A 17,121-nucleotide genomic window follows, 5' to 3' on the forward strand; every position below is an offset into this window, starting at 1 on the left:
GTGCTTGGTAATATGTAACGGTTGTAGGAGTCCTGCGACGGTGTAGAAAGATCCTGTCAGAGGGAGCAGACTGACGGTCAAATCCACGCACATGTAAACCCTAGGAAAGAGGCAGGTCATACACAGGGACTTGAGTCGGGTATCGATACAGCAGAGGAACATTGCCCCAATCGTGATACGTGGGTCCTGATTCAAGGCCGCCATGGGTCCCAGAGAGGTATCTATTCGTATAAATACCCCCTCAGCGTCGCACAGACAGATAGAAAACATGCATCATCGTTTGGACTCAATTGTGCCTGCCCTTAACCTTCCGCCCGCGCTCTCAGCTTGCTGAGAGTAACATTAAGATGAATGCCCTTGGGAAGTGCGAAAAATACAGGCAGTAGACATCATGCTGAACCCTCTACCCGCTGGTGTTTATCCATCGATTGATAGACGCGGGCAATATGGCGCCGATTCCGAGCTGACATCTTCACAAGATGGCATGGCCCGATGCATCACAACCCAGGCTCTCGTAAATCCGTTTCGTCTCCGAGGCCAGGTTCTTGAGCCTCTGCATCGCATCTACCATAGTCTGGTCCAGTTTGTTCCCAATGAAGTCTTGGGGCCGCACAGGGCTGAGAAGCTTAATGCCTCGAAGGGTCGTACCCCTGGGCAACTGAACGTAGAGACTGGTAAAATCGCACTTGGAGGGTTCGCCATTGGTCACGCGATTTCCCCGCAGCTCTAGGAGGACCTTGGCAAAGGTTTTCGACTGAGATATATAATCGGTGAGAAAAAGGGCCGGGACAACCGGCAGACCCCGTCGGATGCATTTCGTCGACAAGAACTTGAAGTGAGAATCAGTTGGTTCGAGAATGTGCGAGATAGGGCGGACGAGCACCATCTCCGCTGGCAGGACGGGGACTGCCAAGCTCGCCGTGTCGCTTGACTGTAATAAGATGCCTAGCGGTGGACCGAAGTGTATAGTGACGTCGTCCGCAAGATGGTATCCTGGGTGTTTCGGATTGGGGATGATGTCTGCCGCAGTAAACTCTGCTCCATTGACAACCTTCAAACCAGTGTATAAGTTCTTGTTGACAACAACAGGCATCCCCTGGGCGTAGAATAAGATGCCTGGGATTTTGCATTTGGAGTCATCCCCTTGCTCGATCGCCTGTGCGATCTCATATTGGGACAGGCCGGCTCTTCTCCAAGTGTGGGTTGACACGAAGACGGAGATGTGCCTCTCATTGAAGCGCGCCCAGTCGACAACGGCTTCCATATTGAGGCTCCATCGGTTGCGGTTAAGAGGTGTTATGGCGCGCAAGCCGTTACTGAAGGTAATATCGGAGCGGTCGATCAGCTTTGTGTTCAGCAGGTCCAGATCTTGTCATGTCTGAGTACCGTGTTGCACTCGATCCAGGAGAGCGCCTAGCTTAGGGTCGTCGCGTGCGCGGACTTGTTCTTCGAGAAGAACCACGGTCTTGAACATCAGCCATAGACGGAAACCGCGGTGGTGGGAAATGGTGGCTTGGTTCACAGGGGCGGAGGCGAAATCCGCCATTCGGTCTACCAGGAGGCTCGTCCACGTACCGGGGCGAACTGATAAAAGTCACCCATCAACAGAACAGCAGGAATACCGCCAAAGGGCTTATCTGGGCAGTCGCGGAGCGACTGGAGACGACAGCTGGCCTCGTACAGAGTAGTGCCTCCAAGAATGCTAACTTCGTCGATCACAAGGACCAGCTTCTGCTTCCACACCCACTTCTTGGCCTCCGAGAAAAGTGGGATTCGTTTGTCGGCGGAGCGGCGGGTATCCAGTCCGCAGGCGGAATGCAAGGTCGTGCCACCGATCTGTGCCGCTGCGCTCCCCGAGGTTCCCGTGATCTGGAGAAGATGTGCCTGTGCCCTTGCGGAAAAGACCAATTTCAGGGCCTCGACGACCCTAGATTTGCCCGTGCCACCCGGGCCTCCGGTGTACTGGAGATGTTGACCCGCCGAATCGGGATGTGCGGAGTGTGTGTCCAAGAACCTGCACACCAGTTGAAGGGCCCTTGTCTGCAGAGGGTTGAGGCTATACTCTGACGTCGCAAGGTGGCCTAATTTCGTGAAGCTAGTTGTTATATTAACATCAACAAGCATTCGCGGACCCTGTATGGCCGTGCCTTGAGTTCGATGCGGCAGCGGAACCTCAGCATCATAGTGGCGGGCAAGCACATCGTCTACGTCGGCGTTAGGCGCGTGATGACGGCTACCCTGTGGACCAGTCTCAATCTCGTCCAGCATCTGGAGATGGAGCAGCTCCTGGGCCTTCGCAGCGGCCTGGACATCATCTACCGAAAGGTCTGAGAGTGGCATAGGGGAGCGTCTTGAGCGAGGCGGATCTGGTGATAGAAGCGCTCGGGGCGTTGTACAAAAGGCATATCCCCTGATGCCAAATTCTCTTCACCCAGATCCCGAATGAACTGCGCCAAGACTGGGGAACCCCTCGTGGCATCGGAATCTCTCACGGCATTATGCATAGTGTGGAGCAAAGCCGCGAAATTCTGATGATGCTCGGCGGCTGTTGCCTGCTCGTCGCCGTCGTCGTCCTCATCGAGGAAAGTCTACGTCGACGGTGTCGTCGCCTTCTGATCGGCTGGCCCAGAGCTTTACGTCTTTGCGCGTGTCCTCGGCAGATTTGCTAAGAAGGGAGATGTTCGAGACGCGAAAACGCAGCCTGCGACAGAGAGAAGCTTCGTATCCGAGCCATATATCGGCGATATCGCCCTGCATGGTGGGAAGAAATCGCTCCCAAGGCACGAATAGGGCCAGATGGAGAACAGAGTTGCTGCACTGAATGTGAGAGCACGTTCGGAGAGTTAGCAATGCGGTCTCAGAGCGTACCGTCTGAAATAGACCGGGTGCTCGTCCCGGTGATCGTCGCTGATGAAACCTTGAAAGATCGGCACGGCGTACTCGTGGGGTCGGCGAAGTTTCTGAAACCAGCCACGCTGGTCTGGAGAGGGTCCCTCAAGGGATATGTGGTTTTCGTCTTCGTCCCGGCCACGGGTACGGACCATGGTAACCATGGACATGTAGTCGTCGAGGCATATATTTCTCAGCACGTGGCCTCTGTAGGCGTAAGCATCCAAGCACAACAGGGTCCGGCCCCCTCCCTGAGCTGCACCGTCTCCGGTGGCTCCTCTCCCTCCGTCTCCGCGCCGGCCTGGCAGCGGAGGTGTTTCCACCTCCGAAAGATCGCCCAATACAGTGCGTTCAGGTTTAGGAAGGACCAGTGCGAGACTTTGGTGAAGTCTGTCTGTTAGCCGAGCATATGGTCGTACACCTCCACGGCCGAAAGCTGTCTCTCGGAAAATATTCGATCCGCCACCCTCATCAAAAACCGACGGCTCTGGCTCAGCACGGCAGGTCGCTGGGCGCCTTGATCGGCTGGTGCTGATGCGTCACGCCTCGACACGGCATCTTCGCGAAGCTGTCGGAAGACTCCGGCCGCGTGGGCGATTCGTCTCCACATGGCGTGTCCAACTTCGTAGCATAGTTGGTGATGTAAAATACCATGGCCAGGCCCTTGGTCCTCGTCAAGATCATCGATACGTCGTGGTTGTGGCGGAGGCCAACCGCCATCGCTTTGTTATACCGGTTGACGAGCGGATGGTTGCGACGGATGGTGAGTAGGTTGTCGTCGTTCAGCCTCGTCGCGTCCACAATCTTCCAGGGTGCCTTAAACCGGCAAGTCGTTCGCCTGTACTTGTCCGCGTCGTGGTTAGTGAGGCCCTTTAGAGAATACTTGATGCAGGTGTAGGTGTGGGAATGGACCTGGCAGCAGTGCGCGATGAAGTTGGCCTCGGCGTCAAAGGCCGCAGACAGGGCCTCGGTGTCGTTGATCATCTCCTCGACGGGGTGGATCGGCTTCCGCTCCTGGCGGAGTGCCTTCCCGGCGTCCTCATCCAGGCACTCGTGGAAGACCGAGTCCACGTAGCGCACCACTCGGGCACGATACTCTTCTTCTCGAGGGTCGGCGATGTCGTCGATGAGCGACGGCAGCTCCATGTTGCCGTGCAACCACAGGAGTCCGTGCAGGTGCAGACTACCGCGATCGTTCGTCTCCACCGTTGCATAATAGTGACTCGCCTTCCCGAAGATCGACTCTTGGCCTGTTCGGACGTATTTTTCGAAGAACAAAGATATTTCTCTATGGAAGAAGATGGCAGAGCTGACCGGATCCATGATACTGAGGGCAATCCTGTCGTATATCCCCCGGAGATCCGCCAATACGTCCTTCGCCGCGTGATAATCGTGGAGCCTGTGGATGGAGAGCCGCATCTTGACCGGGCTGTTGATGTCGTTGGGGTTGATGGGAAACCAAATTGCGGGCGTGCCAGTCCAGATGTTAATTGCTTGTATCTTCCTGCGCATGAGCAGTCGCGTTTCGTTGGAGAGCGGCTGGGCATGGCCGAAGATGGACAACTCACGGAGCAGGAACGCCACGTCGGGGTCCGTCGTCTTCCTTGTTTCTCGCATCTCGTCCTCGGCATTCTTCAGTCGGTCCCCTGTCAGGGTTTCGGAAACTCGTTCAACCCTCTCGAAAGAACCCTTTGTCGTGCGCACCATGCTGATGCGGCGGTTAGAAGAGCGGAGGAGGATGTTGAAAACGAGAAAGCAAAAGATGGGGTGGCTGGCAAACCGTCACCCATGTCGCTGCAACACGTATCTGGCCAAGTAACTGAGCGAGTGGTTCACATAGAGCACGGCGGCCGCCGGAGCCTGCTGTTGCTGGAGGTCCGACGCGTGCAGCGCCTTTGGGCCACCTCTGCCCCAGGGGAAAAGCTTCGGGAAGGTGCGCAGGAAGAAGTCCTCGTGCAGGCTGTACGTAAACTCTGCGCCTCGTTCCACCAGGATGTACAGCTGCGCTCCCGTGCCCTGGACATGCATCGCGCACGGCTCAGCCTCGTCGGCACCTCGAGTCCGGCTCGTCTGGATAGCGTCGGCTAGAAATGAAAGCTTATCGGCCTCTTCGAAAGCCGCTGGCCCGTCAAGAGGAAACATTCCGGACGATGTCGTTTCTAGAATAATGTCACCATCGCCGTCGGCATCCTCCGGTCCTGGAGTGGAGGTACGGGCGTCACCCGACAAGGGGAGGTCCTGTTCGTTCGGCAGAGTGCCGCCGGGAAGGTTGGAGTCGTGACCGGACTGAGCTTGCGCCGATGCAACAATCTCTTCAATGCTCGTGAACCGGTTATCTTCCAAACCTCGATCGGTATCTGGGACTATGTGGTCTGTCTGCGTCTTCTCAGCAACGGACGGCTCGTCCCGCTGCATGCTGTCCATGATGAGCATAGGGACATTGGAGCCGTCTGCGTACTGCCAGTCATCTATCTCGCCATGATCGATCGCGATGTGCTCGTAGAGCGGATTGTTCTTCTGGAGCCATGACAGGGCGGCCGTCACGCGGGACTTGCGCACTTGGAGAAGAAGGCCAACGTCGGCAGCGCCAGGTTTGCTGGAGCCACTCCAAGAAACGTGGATGTTCTCGATGGTTTCCAAAAGAGGGCGAGGGAGGACTGTGGCAACGAGGTCCTCGACCTTGTTCGGAAAGACCACGAAATGGCCCTTGACGTGCTTCCGGTAGCTGAGGCCTGACGGGGTCTTGTTGTCGACGGTGAACTCTGTGATGTAGCCGAATGAGGCCTGCAGGGCAATCAGCCTTTCCTCAACGGGAGAGAGGCCGTCAAGTGCTTCGGGATACCGATACTCGCATCCAATGTGCATGTTGTTGACGGTACAGGTCTTCGGCAGTTTCCCCTTCTTCAAAGCAGCGGAGCATTCGTGGCAAACCATAGCTTCAGCGTCGTCGCCAGCGGGAAAACATTCCGTGCACTCCTGGAGCGCCGTCGTGGCCTGCAGCAAGGAGGGCGACAAGTGCGTCCTCCAGCGGATCGTGGTGAGCTCGGACGGAGGTTGCTTCCTGTAGCAAAAGCTGCAGTGCGAAATCGGCAACGTCCTTTCATCGGTGAATGCCTGGTGGAAGGACTTCGCAGTCTCTACCTGGAGGGGAAGCGGGACCTCTTTGCACCAAGATCTTGTTACCGATTCCTTCTCCTTGTCACGAAAACGAGATTCATGGTATCGCAGAATGGCCTCGAGGGACTCTCGTTGGAGCGGGGCGGTTTCCTGCGACGGCCTCGTTCTTTTCCGGGGTCGGTCCGGCCTCGTGGGCGGCGGAGTCGAAAGTCCTTCCAGTTGTGGGTCCCTGACGCGTTTTCGAGGGGACGGAGTGTGCGGAATCGGTCGTGCAGGCGGCGGAGGTCGAAGCCTCAGGCAGTCTTCAGACGGGAGAATCTGTGGGACACGGACGATGCCCTCGGGAATGGCCAGTGGTAGGGTCGGCGGCATCACTTCGGGCCCTTGACGACCGGGCTCACCCGCCTGCTCCTGCATTCGTAGCCTTGTGGCTCTTGCCCGTGAACGCTCGTCGGCCTGTTCTTGCGTGATGGCGGCCATCGTACGGGCGAGCTCATCTTTCGGAACCGTAACCCTATGTTGTCGAGGTGGACGTCGTCGGGTGTTCCGGCGTTCTAGGACTTCTAAAGTACGCCGCACCTCCTCAGGGGAGACTCTGACCGGCTCTCGGCGGGCTCTGTTCTGGATGCGTTGGCTATCGAGATCCTCTAGCGTGCGGCGGATTTTATCGATCGGAATCGTGACCGGCTCCTGGCAGGGCATCGTCGAGGTAGTCGTCGAAAGATATGGGCAGCGAAGACGGGGACGGACGTACGCAAAGACGAAAGACGCAAACGACGCGGTCATGGCCGGTATCGAGAAGGCCCAGACGAGGGCGATTTTTACGCAGGCCACATCGCGGATGGCACGGCACACCTCGGCGACGCTGTCTCAGGTTTCAGAACCCACCATCGCATCGAGGCGGCCGTCGAGAGGGCGGCGTCTACTACAGTCACATGGCGGCTTCCTCGCTGGCCCGGCAGGCACGTACGAGAAGCAGAATTCACATCGGTGTCGCAACTTTCCCGAAGTCCCTAATTCCCTATGGCCTGTCTTGGGGTTGGTACGGAGATCTGGCGGGAGGAGCGGTGAGGGGCAGCGGGGGAATTATTATCTGGAAAAAGGATGGAAAAAAAAGGCAAAAAGCAACCAGAGCAGCAACCGGGGAGTGAGACATCGAGACCAAGAGAAGACAAGAGAAGAGATGTGTGACTTTTCGTGGCCATGTTGGGGGGCTTGCGAAGCCGGGCTCAGGGAGCGAACCGTGCGTCGCGGGGGTGGGAAGGAGGGGGCGGAAGGAAGAACCTTCGGAACCTTCCGTTCCTCAGGCAAAAAAAAAAAGGACCGCCTAGGAAGGGCGCGGGAGGGGGCGGAAGGAGGATCCTTTCGTCTCTTCGTTCCTCAAGGCATTTGCGGGGGAAGGACGCGAAGAAGGACCCTTTCGTCTCTCAACGTCTTGCGCTCCGTCATGCCTTGCGCTCCGCAACGTCTCGTGCACCGCAACGTCTTGCGTCCCACATTGTGCACGCATACACCTGGCACATCGGTGCATCAAGCCGCCGCGCATCCAATGACGAACCAGCTAAAGAGGAAGGCAAGCGCATTATTGGACAAAAGGGAAAGCGAGATCATTTTCCTGCTGTCGGAGGAGAGAGGCCCGAACTATCGTCACCGCGACACTTGGAAGAATGCCATCGCGGTGGCAACGATGCGTTATGCTGACGACTCGGACTTCTCTGGCCTCTCTCCCACATCAACAAATGTGGTAGAATTCACAGCTCTGGCACGAATTTTGCCCTTTGGTCTTATGATGTTCCTTCACAGAGAAGGTATTCCCCAAAGTGTGCGAGAGAAGATTTCAGACATGCCGCTACACAGATTCTGGCTGGATTATCATGACGTCATCAGAATGAAAGCTCACTATTTGGCGGAGCAGTATTTTTCTGGTACGTTATTCTCACATTTCCGAGAGATCAGACATTGACAAAAAGTAGAAATATCTATCTGGCTTTATCCTCAAACTACCGCGGAACTGTCGGAGAACTTAGGATCGCAGATTGAGGTTTATGGCAGCATTATACCCGATGGTTACGAGCTAGCAGAAGGTGCTGCCCTCGACAAGGCGAAGACTGCGCTGCAAACCTATTTGTTTGTCGGCTTAAAAAGGAGTGACAAACGGAGGCAAGAAGGCCCTGGCAATATTACATTTTCGGTCAACTTACATATGCCCAAATGTGAAGGGAGCGATTTTTTCTTGGAGATATGGGTGTGTTACGAGCTGGGGAAGCATATCGTCGAAGCGAGCATGGAGTCTCTTGAGAGCATGGCTGACATGTTGGGCGACTTCGTTTTCGCTGGAGTAGATTCCAGCCGCCTCGCGCGGAAAGCAGGACCATTCGAGCGAGCCAACATTATGCAGGTCTGCAGGGATGCCAACGACTTCAAAGTTCTGCTCCCCATGGGCTTCGCGGAGGGCTATAAGCTGTATAAGCATCTGTATTTGTCCGTAGTTAACCAACCCGCAACAATTTAAAACTTGTTTCCATTACATATACACCTAAGCCGGCTTCAAGTATTCGGCCAGTTATGTTCTCTTGATCTGTCCTCTCTGGCGCGACCTTGCCCCGAGAACCGATGGCGATGCTGCCACTCCCTGCATGCCAGTACATAGTCCTGGAATAATCGACTGGCGAAAAGTATCGCCACGGAATGAACTCAAATTTGTCCTCTGTCACTTCGCCCTGATGGTATGTTAGCGTTTATTGGACTGCAAGCCTCGCAGCGATCCCACCTCTGACATGTTGAGTTGACGGTTGCTACAAACGCCAACAACTCCTCTCCCTACGTCGCCGATTTGTAAAAGCGTGAGGTCGAGATGGAAGCCCTCGCAGAAGCTTTACGGCGCCCGTGGTCGTACGGCGAAACTGTGTGGAATTTGGTCGTCGCAGAGGTTACAGATGAAGAGTCGCGGGGTTAGTATCGCGAGAGCATGTGCGCTATGAATGACAATTTCCGTTGGGCACCCACAGCAACCGGAGATATGCTCGGCTATTGGCAGGAACGGATAATTATTGTCCCAGGACCAAACCCTTTGGGAGCACGTGACTGTCTCATCCCTTTATTTGCTGTTGCGGCTCTTAGCCACGGAACAATTATCTCGCAACCAAGCCCAATGCATGGATCACGATTCTAGGGGAAATGATAGCCCTACGTCTGGTGTTGGAGCCCGTTGTCCTTCTTGCAACCGAATAAAGCCGACGGCTGACTTCGTTAACAGGGGAAGTCTGCCAAACAAACTAGAACCTGCGTAGCATGTCGAGACCAGCACAATTTACCTGACATTGTTGGTACAGTCTACTCCGAATATGCCTCCCTAACCCGATCAAGCGTGCCAGATCGAAAGCCGCAGTCCTCGCATTGAAGAATCTGGCCCGTCGCCCCACTTCACCCCACAGATCTGCCCCGAAACGAACTGACAGAGATGCTGGCCTGTCCCCTCCTACTTCGAGGACCAGAACCGAGCCTTCATCGCCGGAGACGCTGAAACAACCTTCTGTAGTGAGCAGCTTATACGGAGAGCGCACCAGCCAGCCTCACGTCGTGTTAGGCACGCCGCTTCCAGCAACCCAACAAAGCTCGCGGCTCTTCCGGGCGCTGGCCCCGTCACCTGCTGAGCAGCCAACGACCGATCCAGTTGCCTCCCATTTTGATCCATCGACTGCCGAAGGCAACGCAACCAGAATGAATTATTCTTACCTGGCTGCTAGATTCCACAAAGGCCGGAAGGTCTCGCAAGATGATCCCTCTACGGCCGGGGCTAGGGTCAAGCTGGCCGCTATTCAGCGCGACCATCGATCACGACGCCGTGCAGGGGAGACTGTCACTGACGCCCATAATATCTCAGCTGGGCATCTTTCAAGGCTCGGAGGCTGCTGGAGAAGGTAGCCATCCTTGTGCTGTGGTTTGCAGTAGCTCCTTTGGGCTAACCAGGGAACATAGATGCGAGTCAAGATCGACTGCGAGCGGGTGGACCTCAAGGCGGAGGTACGGTGTCTAAAGAAGGAGATGACAGTGATCAGTTCTCCGAATCTGATATTGATGCCGAGGACTATGCCAACGTACTGCTTTCGCCCGCTCGACCACGCAGGTACCTCGAGCAGCTGGGGGTCGAGCCGGACTCTGAGCCTGGGGAGGAAGATGGGAACGGGAACAGGGACGATGATTCTGTGCATCTAAGCCCTTTTCACCGTCGGCCGCTTCAGCCGTCCACAGAGCCAAGGCGTGGTCGCCGTGGTCCCGCCCCAGGTACAGGAGGGCGGCCAAGAAAATCTCGGAGAGAAACGCGATCGCCGAGACCGAACGACGTCTTCGAAGTCCAGTGATAATTCCACCGGAAGACGTGGCGGCCTTCCATGCACAAGATACGGTGTGGAATGGCGACCTTGACGCTAGCCCCTTGACGGACCGCAATAAGGCCACACTGCGCGACTTCTGGGCCAATCTTGACAATGACCAGATGGAATACTGCAGCCGATGCCGCGAGTATTGGTTTCAAATGGAAATCGATTATGACGGCATTTGCTCGCGTTGCTATCGAAGGGATGAGAGGCGCGGCCCCGACGAGCCATATTTCTTCTCTGCGGAAAATCAGCTTGACTTTGGCCCCGTTCCGGCTCGATTACCTGAGCTCACGCCTACGGAAGAGGCATTATTTGCTCGCGTCCACGTACATGTGAACATCATGCTGGTGCGAGGGCAGCAGTACAAGTATCGAGGGCATGTCGTTCACTTTCTCCGCGAGGTTGGCTTAGTATACAACCAGCTGCCGCTGCTGCCGCCGGAGTTAAACACAGTGTTGCTGCGTCCCGCTAATACGTCGTCCCACGCCAACCTCAGCCGGCAATTTATCCGCCAGTTCCGTGTGCGCCGTTAGGCGGTTATGGTATGGCTGGACTACCTCCGCCATCATCATCCTGGCTATCGATGCATCGTCATAGACAAAGAGCGACTGAGCCAACTGCCTGAGGACGGCAATGTGCTGGATGCCATCCCCCAAAGCCAGGTGGAGGCTGCCGATGTTGGAGCGGAGGAAGACCAGGAGGCAGAGCCTGACTTGGAGGACGCCGCTGCGGTGCCGGACCTGTTGGCTAAGGATACGGAGCATGATGCCCTACGGTCCATTCTCGCGGGTGAATCCGAAGCGGATGCGGGGCAACCCCTTGCCACAGGCTCCCCAGGGCAGGCGCAGCACGAGCTCCAGCTTCCCAACATACGGCACACGCCGATCTCATGCCCTACTCTCCCTGGCATTCCCCTGCCTGTTTCCAGACGGCAGAGCCGACTTTGTGGAGCCTCGCCTGCGGTCGATTGAGTACAAGAAGTACATCGAGCACGCGATGCGGTGGCACGACGGCCGTTTTGCGCGCCATCCGACCTTCCGTTTTGTCGCATTCAACACCTTGATGCGGCCCCAAGCACGTGCGCGGTCCAAATTCTTCGTGAAGCAACAGGATGGCAGCCGTGAACCGCTCACGCGAGAGCAGCTTATTGAGGCACTCGAACACAGCGAGGATCCCGAGGCGCAGGCGCTGATCAACTCAATCACAAGGCATGCGGTATCGATTCGCGGTACGCGCCCCTTTTGGAACAGAAAGAGGCAGAACCTTGAGGCATATACGCACGATCTTGGTTGTCCCGGTGCATTCATCACATTTAGCCCGGCTGATTTACACTGGCGGAGCCTCTACCAACACATGCCCCGATATGAAACGGCAAGACCGGTCTCGCCCGGCGGCGCGAGAATGCCCATGCCCGGCTCACCGGGACTGGATAAGCCTAGGTTCAGATCCGCTCTGTCCAGGGATGCTGCGGGCCAACGGTCAGATCAGGCTGCGGAAGACGGGTCTCGAGGTGACGTGGAGATGGAAGACGGTCAGCAACAGGCTATGTGTAGAAATTACGTAAGCAGCCTTTGCCTGCCTTGTGCCCGTGGGTGCGAATAGCTTCACTGTACACGAAGGCGGCAGGTGCGCGTAGAGGTGGGCGCACAGTCAAGGCGGGGAATGTGCGCACCTAATTTGTGCGGTATCGGCGCTGCGCTTTGACCAGCCACGTTGACCCACTTTTTGGTAGGCCGAATAGTCAGAGTGGTAGGCGCGTTAGTCAAGCCCTTTATTTTTTCATTGGTTGAGAGAAGCGGGGCAAGACGGACTAATATTCGGGCCGCGATGATTTCTCTTGAAACGGTTGATCCCGTAAATGCGCCTTCATTCCCTCCTCGCGTGAGCCTCGAAATCGACTTCGTCATAGGCCACCAATCGACATTTCCACGTCCTATTCCATCCAATGTCCGAACTTCCCCAGGAGATTGAAAAGCTTCAGCGTTTGCTGAAGAAAGCACGGCGGGAGAAAGAGGAAGCAAAGGCGCGAGAAGAGGAAGCAAAGGTGCGAGAAGAGGAAGCAAAGGTGCGAGAAGAGGAAGCAAAGGCGCGAGAAGAGGAAGCAAAGGCGCGAGAAGAGGAAGAGCGGCGCAAGAGCCAGAAGACCACGCTGGAGGAATATTTATACAACTGCCATTTCCACCTCTATACGAAACTCGGGTTCGCCGACAAGTCCAAGTCTTCGACGGGACTCGCTACGCGAGTCGACAACAAATACTATCCTAAGTGGCTACGTCCTTGGAACACCTTCGCCAGCTACCAGCGACACCAACATTTTGACGAGATCAGGAGGGTCTGCGGTGAGAGTCGGCTATTTCATCAAGAGAGTACGACCAGAAACCTAGGAGCTACTGTCTCTTACGATCCGGCTGGTAATGAGAACGCCGTCGAGTACTTCGAGAAGATCGCAGTTGAAGTTCCCGTGCGGGAAATCCTGGCGCCCGTCTGGGATCAGGAGGGCTCACATGGGGAGCACCGGATTACGATGTTACGATTCAGTCACAACGTCCGCGACTTCACGCAACCGAGCGATAGTCGGATTGGAGATGATCACCCAAACGAGGAAAGGCAGGAGCGACGACGGCCGGCCGGGACCACCATGCGAATCGCATCCACAAGAGAATTTCAGCCGCCACCAGTGAAACCTGATGGAGGGGCATACGTACGCACCTGGACGGTGACGAGAGCATGGCTTTTGTCTATGACTTTAAGGCAGCTCACAAGTTTGCGGCGGCGTACCTCAAGGCCACACTTGCGAAAGAGAAACTGTTTTCGGAGGTCATCGCAAGGTACAACAGCAATAAATACAAAAGCAATGCCAAGCTGCAGGAGCAAGAGAGGGAGGAAACCCGGATTGCCATGGCGCTAACTCAAGTCTTCGACTATATGGTTTGGTATGGGGTTGCATACGGCTATGTCGCCGCCGGTAAGTCCTTGGTCTTCCTTCATATGGACCGAGATAAACCACAGACGTTGTATTATCATCTATGCATGCCAAACGAAGAGGTGGTCGAAGTGTCGGCTGGGGATCGGGCTAGACAGGTGCCTCATACCGCAGTAGCTCAACTGGCCAGCTTTTGCCTGTTGAGTCTCCGATCCGAGGCGCTCAGGGGAAATTCACTCGACGCGGCTTTGCAGAAGGCAAAAAGAGCTGAAAAATGGGGAGCCGTATGAGGACCTGCGTCTTCTCGGAGCAGAAGGTACGGATTCATCGTCGCCCTCGTCATCGCAAGGGACGGAAGGCTCGGAGTTCCAGTCCGTTGAAGGCCCAACAAACCGAGTGTACCCACTGCGATCGAGGTCATCGTGCATGGGCGGGGCAGTTCGTCGCAGAAACGAGGACGACGACGACGATGGTCCGAAGAGTGATCCATCCCGGACTTGGACAAGAACCAACACGAATGAGCGTAGGCAATGTCCATCGAGCGGCAGCTGTGACCACCAGGAGACCGAAACATCCGATCCGGGACCCACCAGGCAATACTGCACACAGGCCTGCTTGTTGAGCCTCAAGAGAGGCTGGGATCTCGACGCCAATTGCCCCAATGTGCCCTCGCATCGCACCGCCGAAGGCGGTATCCGACACCCCATCGACGCCGGCGAGTTCACCCGCCTAGTGGGCGAGCGGCTGCGCCGGAATCCTTATCGAAACTGCAAGGCGCTGGACGGCCAAGGCAAGGTTGGGGCGACAGGGGTGCTCTTCAAGTTAGAGCTGGCGCCGTATGGCTACACATTCGTGGGCAAGGGAACGCTGTCGGATCATCTATACCGCCTGGAGCACGAGAGCCGTATCTACGCGCATCTCGACAAGCTCCAGGGCGAGGTGGTGCCGGTCCACTTTGACATCGTCCGACTGGCTAGGGTTACGTCCTCCTGGCGGGGCAAGGGTCGTTCACATGATGCTAATGTCGTGGGGCGGCGAAGTGGCCGTGGAGGTGGGGTGCCGGACTTAGCGGCTGAGGTGAGGCGTTCTTCGCAGGCCGTCTGGGCCGAGGGTGTCGACCACGGTGACGAGCGCGAACCCAATCTGCTCTGGAACGACGAGCGCCGCCGCGTCATGCTCGTCGACTTCGACCGCGCCAACCTTCTCCCAGCTCCCAAACACAAGCAGCTTTTCCATTTATCCCGGGATAAGAGGAAGCGGCAGAGAGACGGGTTTGGAGCTCGTAGCAGGAAACGTGGCTTGCTACGAGATCATTTGCAAGTGGTGGAATAGCCTTTCGTATCTTTTCCGTTCCTGCTGCTTGAAGCCTTACTGCTCTGAACTGGCGGGACGTGAAGTTCCAGCCAAGCAAACCACTGCAACTACCCAAAATTTCCCCTCAAGCGGACTAGCGCATACAATGAATGGGGCAGGAGTCTGATCGGGAGCTACCGCAACCGCCCTAGCTACTGGTGATCATGATTGTAAGCAATCGGGCCGCGACTCCGGTGTTTGTTGGCCCGGCTTCTGTCCACATGTTCCTGAACAACCTTCACTACAGCCGAGCGATAACTGTGACCGCGCGGTTACTGGCCACTAGGGGATACCAGCAACAACGCATGAATGGTTGCTGGCACTGGGGCTGGGCGGTTACCAGCAGCATCTAGCGACCAGGAACAAGAGTCTAAAGGTGACTGGCACCTGTAAATTGCCGCCAACCTCTGACCATGGGTAACCAGTAGCCCCAGGCTACCAGCCACTGCACTGGGCGGTTACTGGCACCCGAGGCTCTGCTCGGCTGGGTGCTCTTGCTGCCTGTCTTACAAGGTACTAGCGCCTACGCTTATTTAGACGCGGGGCCGGGATCGCTCATAGCCCGCTACTGGTAAACTCTGGCCGCGCACACCGCCTGCGGACCGCTTGCGGGAAGACGAACGACAGTCGACACTGCAAACGGTGCGTTCCGAGCTCGACCGACATCCTCCTCGAACGAACAGCACCGGAGGATTGGGGAGCTCCATCATGGAAGAGCCGGCCAAGGCCGTGATTATGGTGGGGCAGGGCATGCCGCCCGTTCCAACTCCCACGAAAAAATCGAGTCGCGTCACGAGACGTAGCAGCAAGATTCAGGAAGCGACGAGACAGCTTGAAGATACAGCGGATAGGACAAAGCGGAGCGCCAGGATTGCAACGCGTTTGGCGCCAGATGCAGTTACGACCAATAACACGACCGAGCTGCAGAGGCTCAGCAGCAGCAGCAGCAGCAGCAGCAGTAGTGTCAACGAAGGCAGGGCTATGCTCATTGCTCCAGACGACCTTGGACCTGCTGAGCGTATCCCGTCAAGGGAAAGGAGCAAGGGGAATAGGCTTGTCTTGGCAAAACCTCGCTATTCTACTCAGACTCGGTATCCATGTCGAAATGGCCAGATCTTTCCATCTCCTTTTCCACGCTACCTGACCGAACTCATCCACGATGAGCTCTTCGGCCTCTTCCAATGCCCGTTTGCCCCGGAGATCGTCAATAGACGCCCAGGTTGGCTTCCAAATGACCTTATATTCGATGGACCCATTCCATGCCTTTCGTACTTCCACCAAGCGTAAGAACTCGTATTCCCGACTGGTGCAAGTCGCAATGCGCTTCTTTTGAACACGATACGAAGAAGCAGTAGCAGCACGTGGCGCAGACTTCCTCTTACGCCCGCTTCGACGCGGCTTGGTTACCTCGGACTTTTCACAGACCGTGATCGCTTCGGGAGGCGCCTGCTGCAGGGGTGATGGGCATTCAGGCTCGATCATTCCGTTCTCTGCAAAATACTGTAAGAAGTGCATGTGCAGGTTGTAGGCAAGAGCTCATAATACCTTGATTTGCTAAAACGCTACGCTGACGTGGCCCAGTTTGCTCACTGATGACCCTTTCGTACTCGGAGAAAAGAGATTGAAGACGGTTGGCGTCCATTGCTGGGCCCGTAGTAGGTGCTAGGGATCGCGCGATGCATGAGGTTGTCCCCTGCATTTCTGTCTCTGGGCCCGTCGACTTGACTAGGGGAGCGCCAAACTTAACGTTGGGGGTTTCATAGTCAGGCTCCGAGATGGTCTGACTGGGTTCACTTGTGCTTCCTGAGTCGCTGCTGGAGCCAGAGTTGCCGCTCCTTGAACTGGCTGGTGAGGAGACGGAGTCGAGGACTGGAAGTTCCCAGTGACTGCAGAATGGTGGAATGAGTGACCTCGGCTCGGAGAGGGCCAGCGGTATGTCTTCTTCCGAGTCATTCGGTCCATCTTCTCAGTCACGTAGGAAACAAAGATATGGAAGAAAAGTGTTAGATGGTGAGGAAGCCGGGGAATCCGGGGAATCCGTGACCGTTTTATAGACAATCCGAGCCCTCCATACCCTTAGCTGTATGAGTAACGAGAAGAGGAAGACGGGGGCCAGTTTTGCCAAAGCCATCACCGTGACATATCAGGGCCTCCTCTCCAAGGCGCAGCCTTTCCACCCACCTTGAGTCGTGGGCGGTAGGGGACAAGCTGGCGAGGCCAACAGGCCCCCGTCCCTTTTCCGCTCTCCACACTCTCGTGTCTCGCCTCTCACTGGTCACCAGCCCCCTCTTCCTCCACCAACATCGCTTCTCCTGTTCCCCCCGAGATGAGTTGCATCGCAAAACTGCAGTAGAGTAGGGGAGCAAGCACCCAATCTCAGTGCGTGCCGGACAAGCAGGTCGTCCAGGTAAGACCACCGGACCACCTAACTCATAAACGTCACCTTTGGGTATAGTCCGT

At 56.2% G+C, this 17,121-nt stretch overlaps 3 protein-coding genes across 3 annotated transcripts; 1 reads left to right on the plus strand and 2 right to left on the minus strand.

Annotated features, from left to right (window-relative positions):
• Positions 1-472: 472 nt before the first annotated feature.
• HRG_10150 (PIF1-like helicase domain-containing protein) lies at positions 473-2,340 on the minus strand (the record flags this gene model as incomplete). Its single annotated transcript, XM_044868621.1, has 3 exons — positions 473-1,345; positions 1,576-2,081; positions 2,133-2,340. The coding sequence occupies 3 exons, from the start codon at positions 2,338-2,340 to the stop codon at positions 473-475; spliced, it is 1,587 nt and encodes a 528-aa protein (XP_044715976.1).
• A 1,041-nt stretch (positions 2,341-3,381) lies between these two features.
• Positions 3,382-5,754, minus strand: HRG_10151 (ATP-dependent DNA helicase PIF1; the record flags this gene model as incomplete). Its single annotated transcript, XM_044868622.1, has 3 exons — positions 3,382-4,597; positions 4,676-5,048; positions 5,112-5,754. The coding sequence occupies 3 exons, from the start codon at positions 5,752-5,754 to the stop codon at positions 3,382-3,384; spliced, it is 2,232 nt and encodes a 743-aa protein (XP_044715977.1).
• Positions 5,755-10,924: 5,170 nt separating this feature from the next.
• On the plus strand, positions 10,925-14,640 carry HRG_10152 (ATP-dependent DNA helicase PIF1; the record flags this gene model as incomplete). Its single annotated transcript, XM_044868623.1, has 9 exons — positions 10,925-11,170; positions 11,214-11,593; positions 11,636-11,916; positions 12,118-12,134; positions 12,349-12,429; positions 12,526-12,724; positions 12,770-13,062; positions 13,137-13,318; positions 13,902-14,640. The coding sequence occupies 9 exons, from the start codon at positions 10,925-10,927 to the stop codon at positions 14,638-14,640; spliced, it is 2,418 nt and encodes an 805-aa protein (XP_044715978.1).
• Positions 14,641-17,121: the final 2,481 nt, after the last annotated feature.

The sequence above is a fragment of the Hirsutella rhossiliensis genome (assembly GCF_020360975.1).
Source record: "Hirsutella rhossiliensis strain HR02 chromosome Unknown scaffold00015, whole genome shotgun sequence".
In the NCBI taxonomy this organism is placed as follows: Eukaryota; Fungi; Ascomycota; class Sordariomycetes; order Hypocreales; family Ophiocordycipitaceae; genus Hirsutella; species Hirsutella rhossiliensis.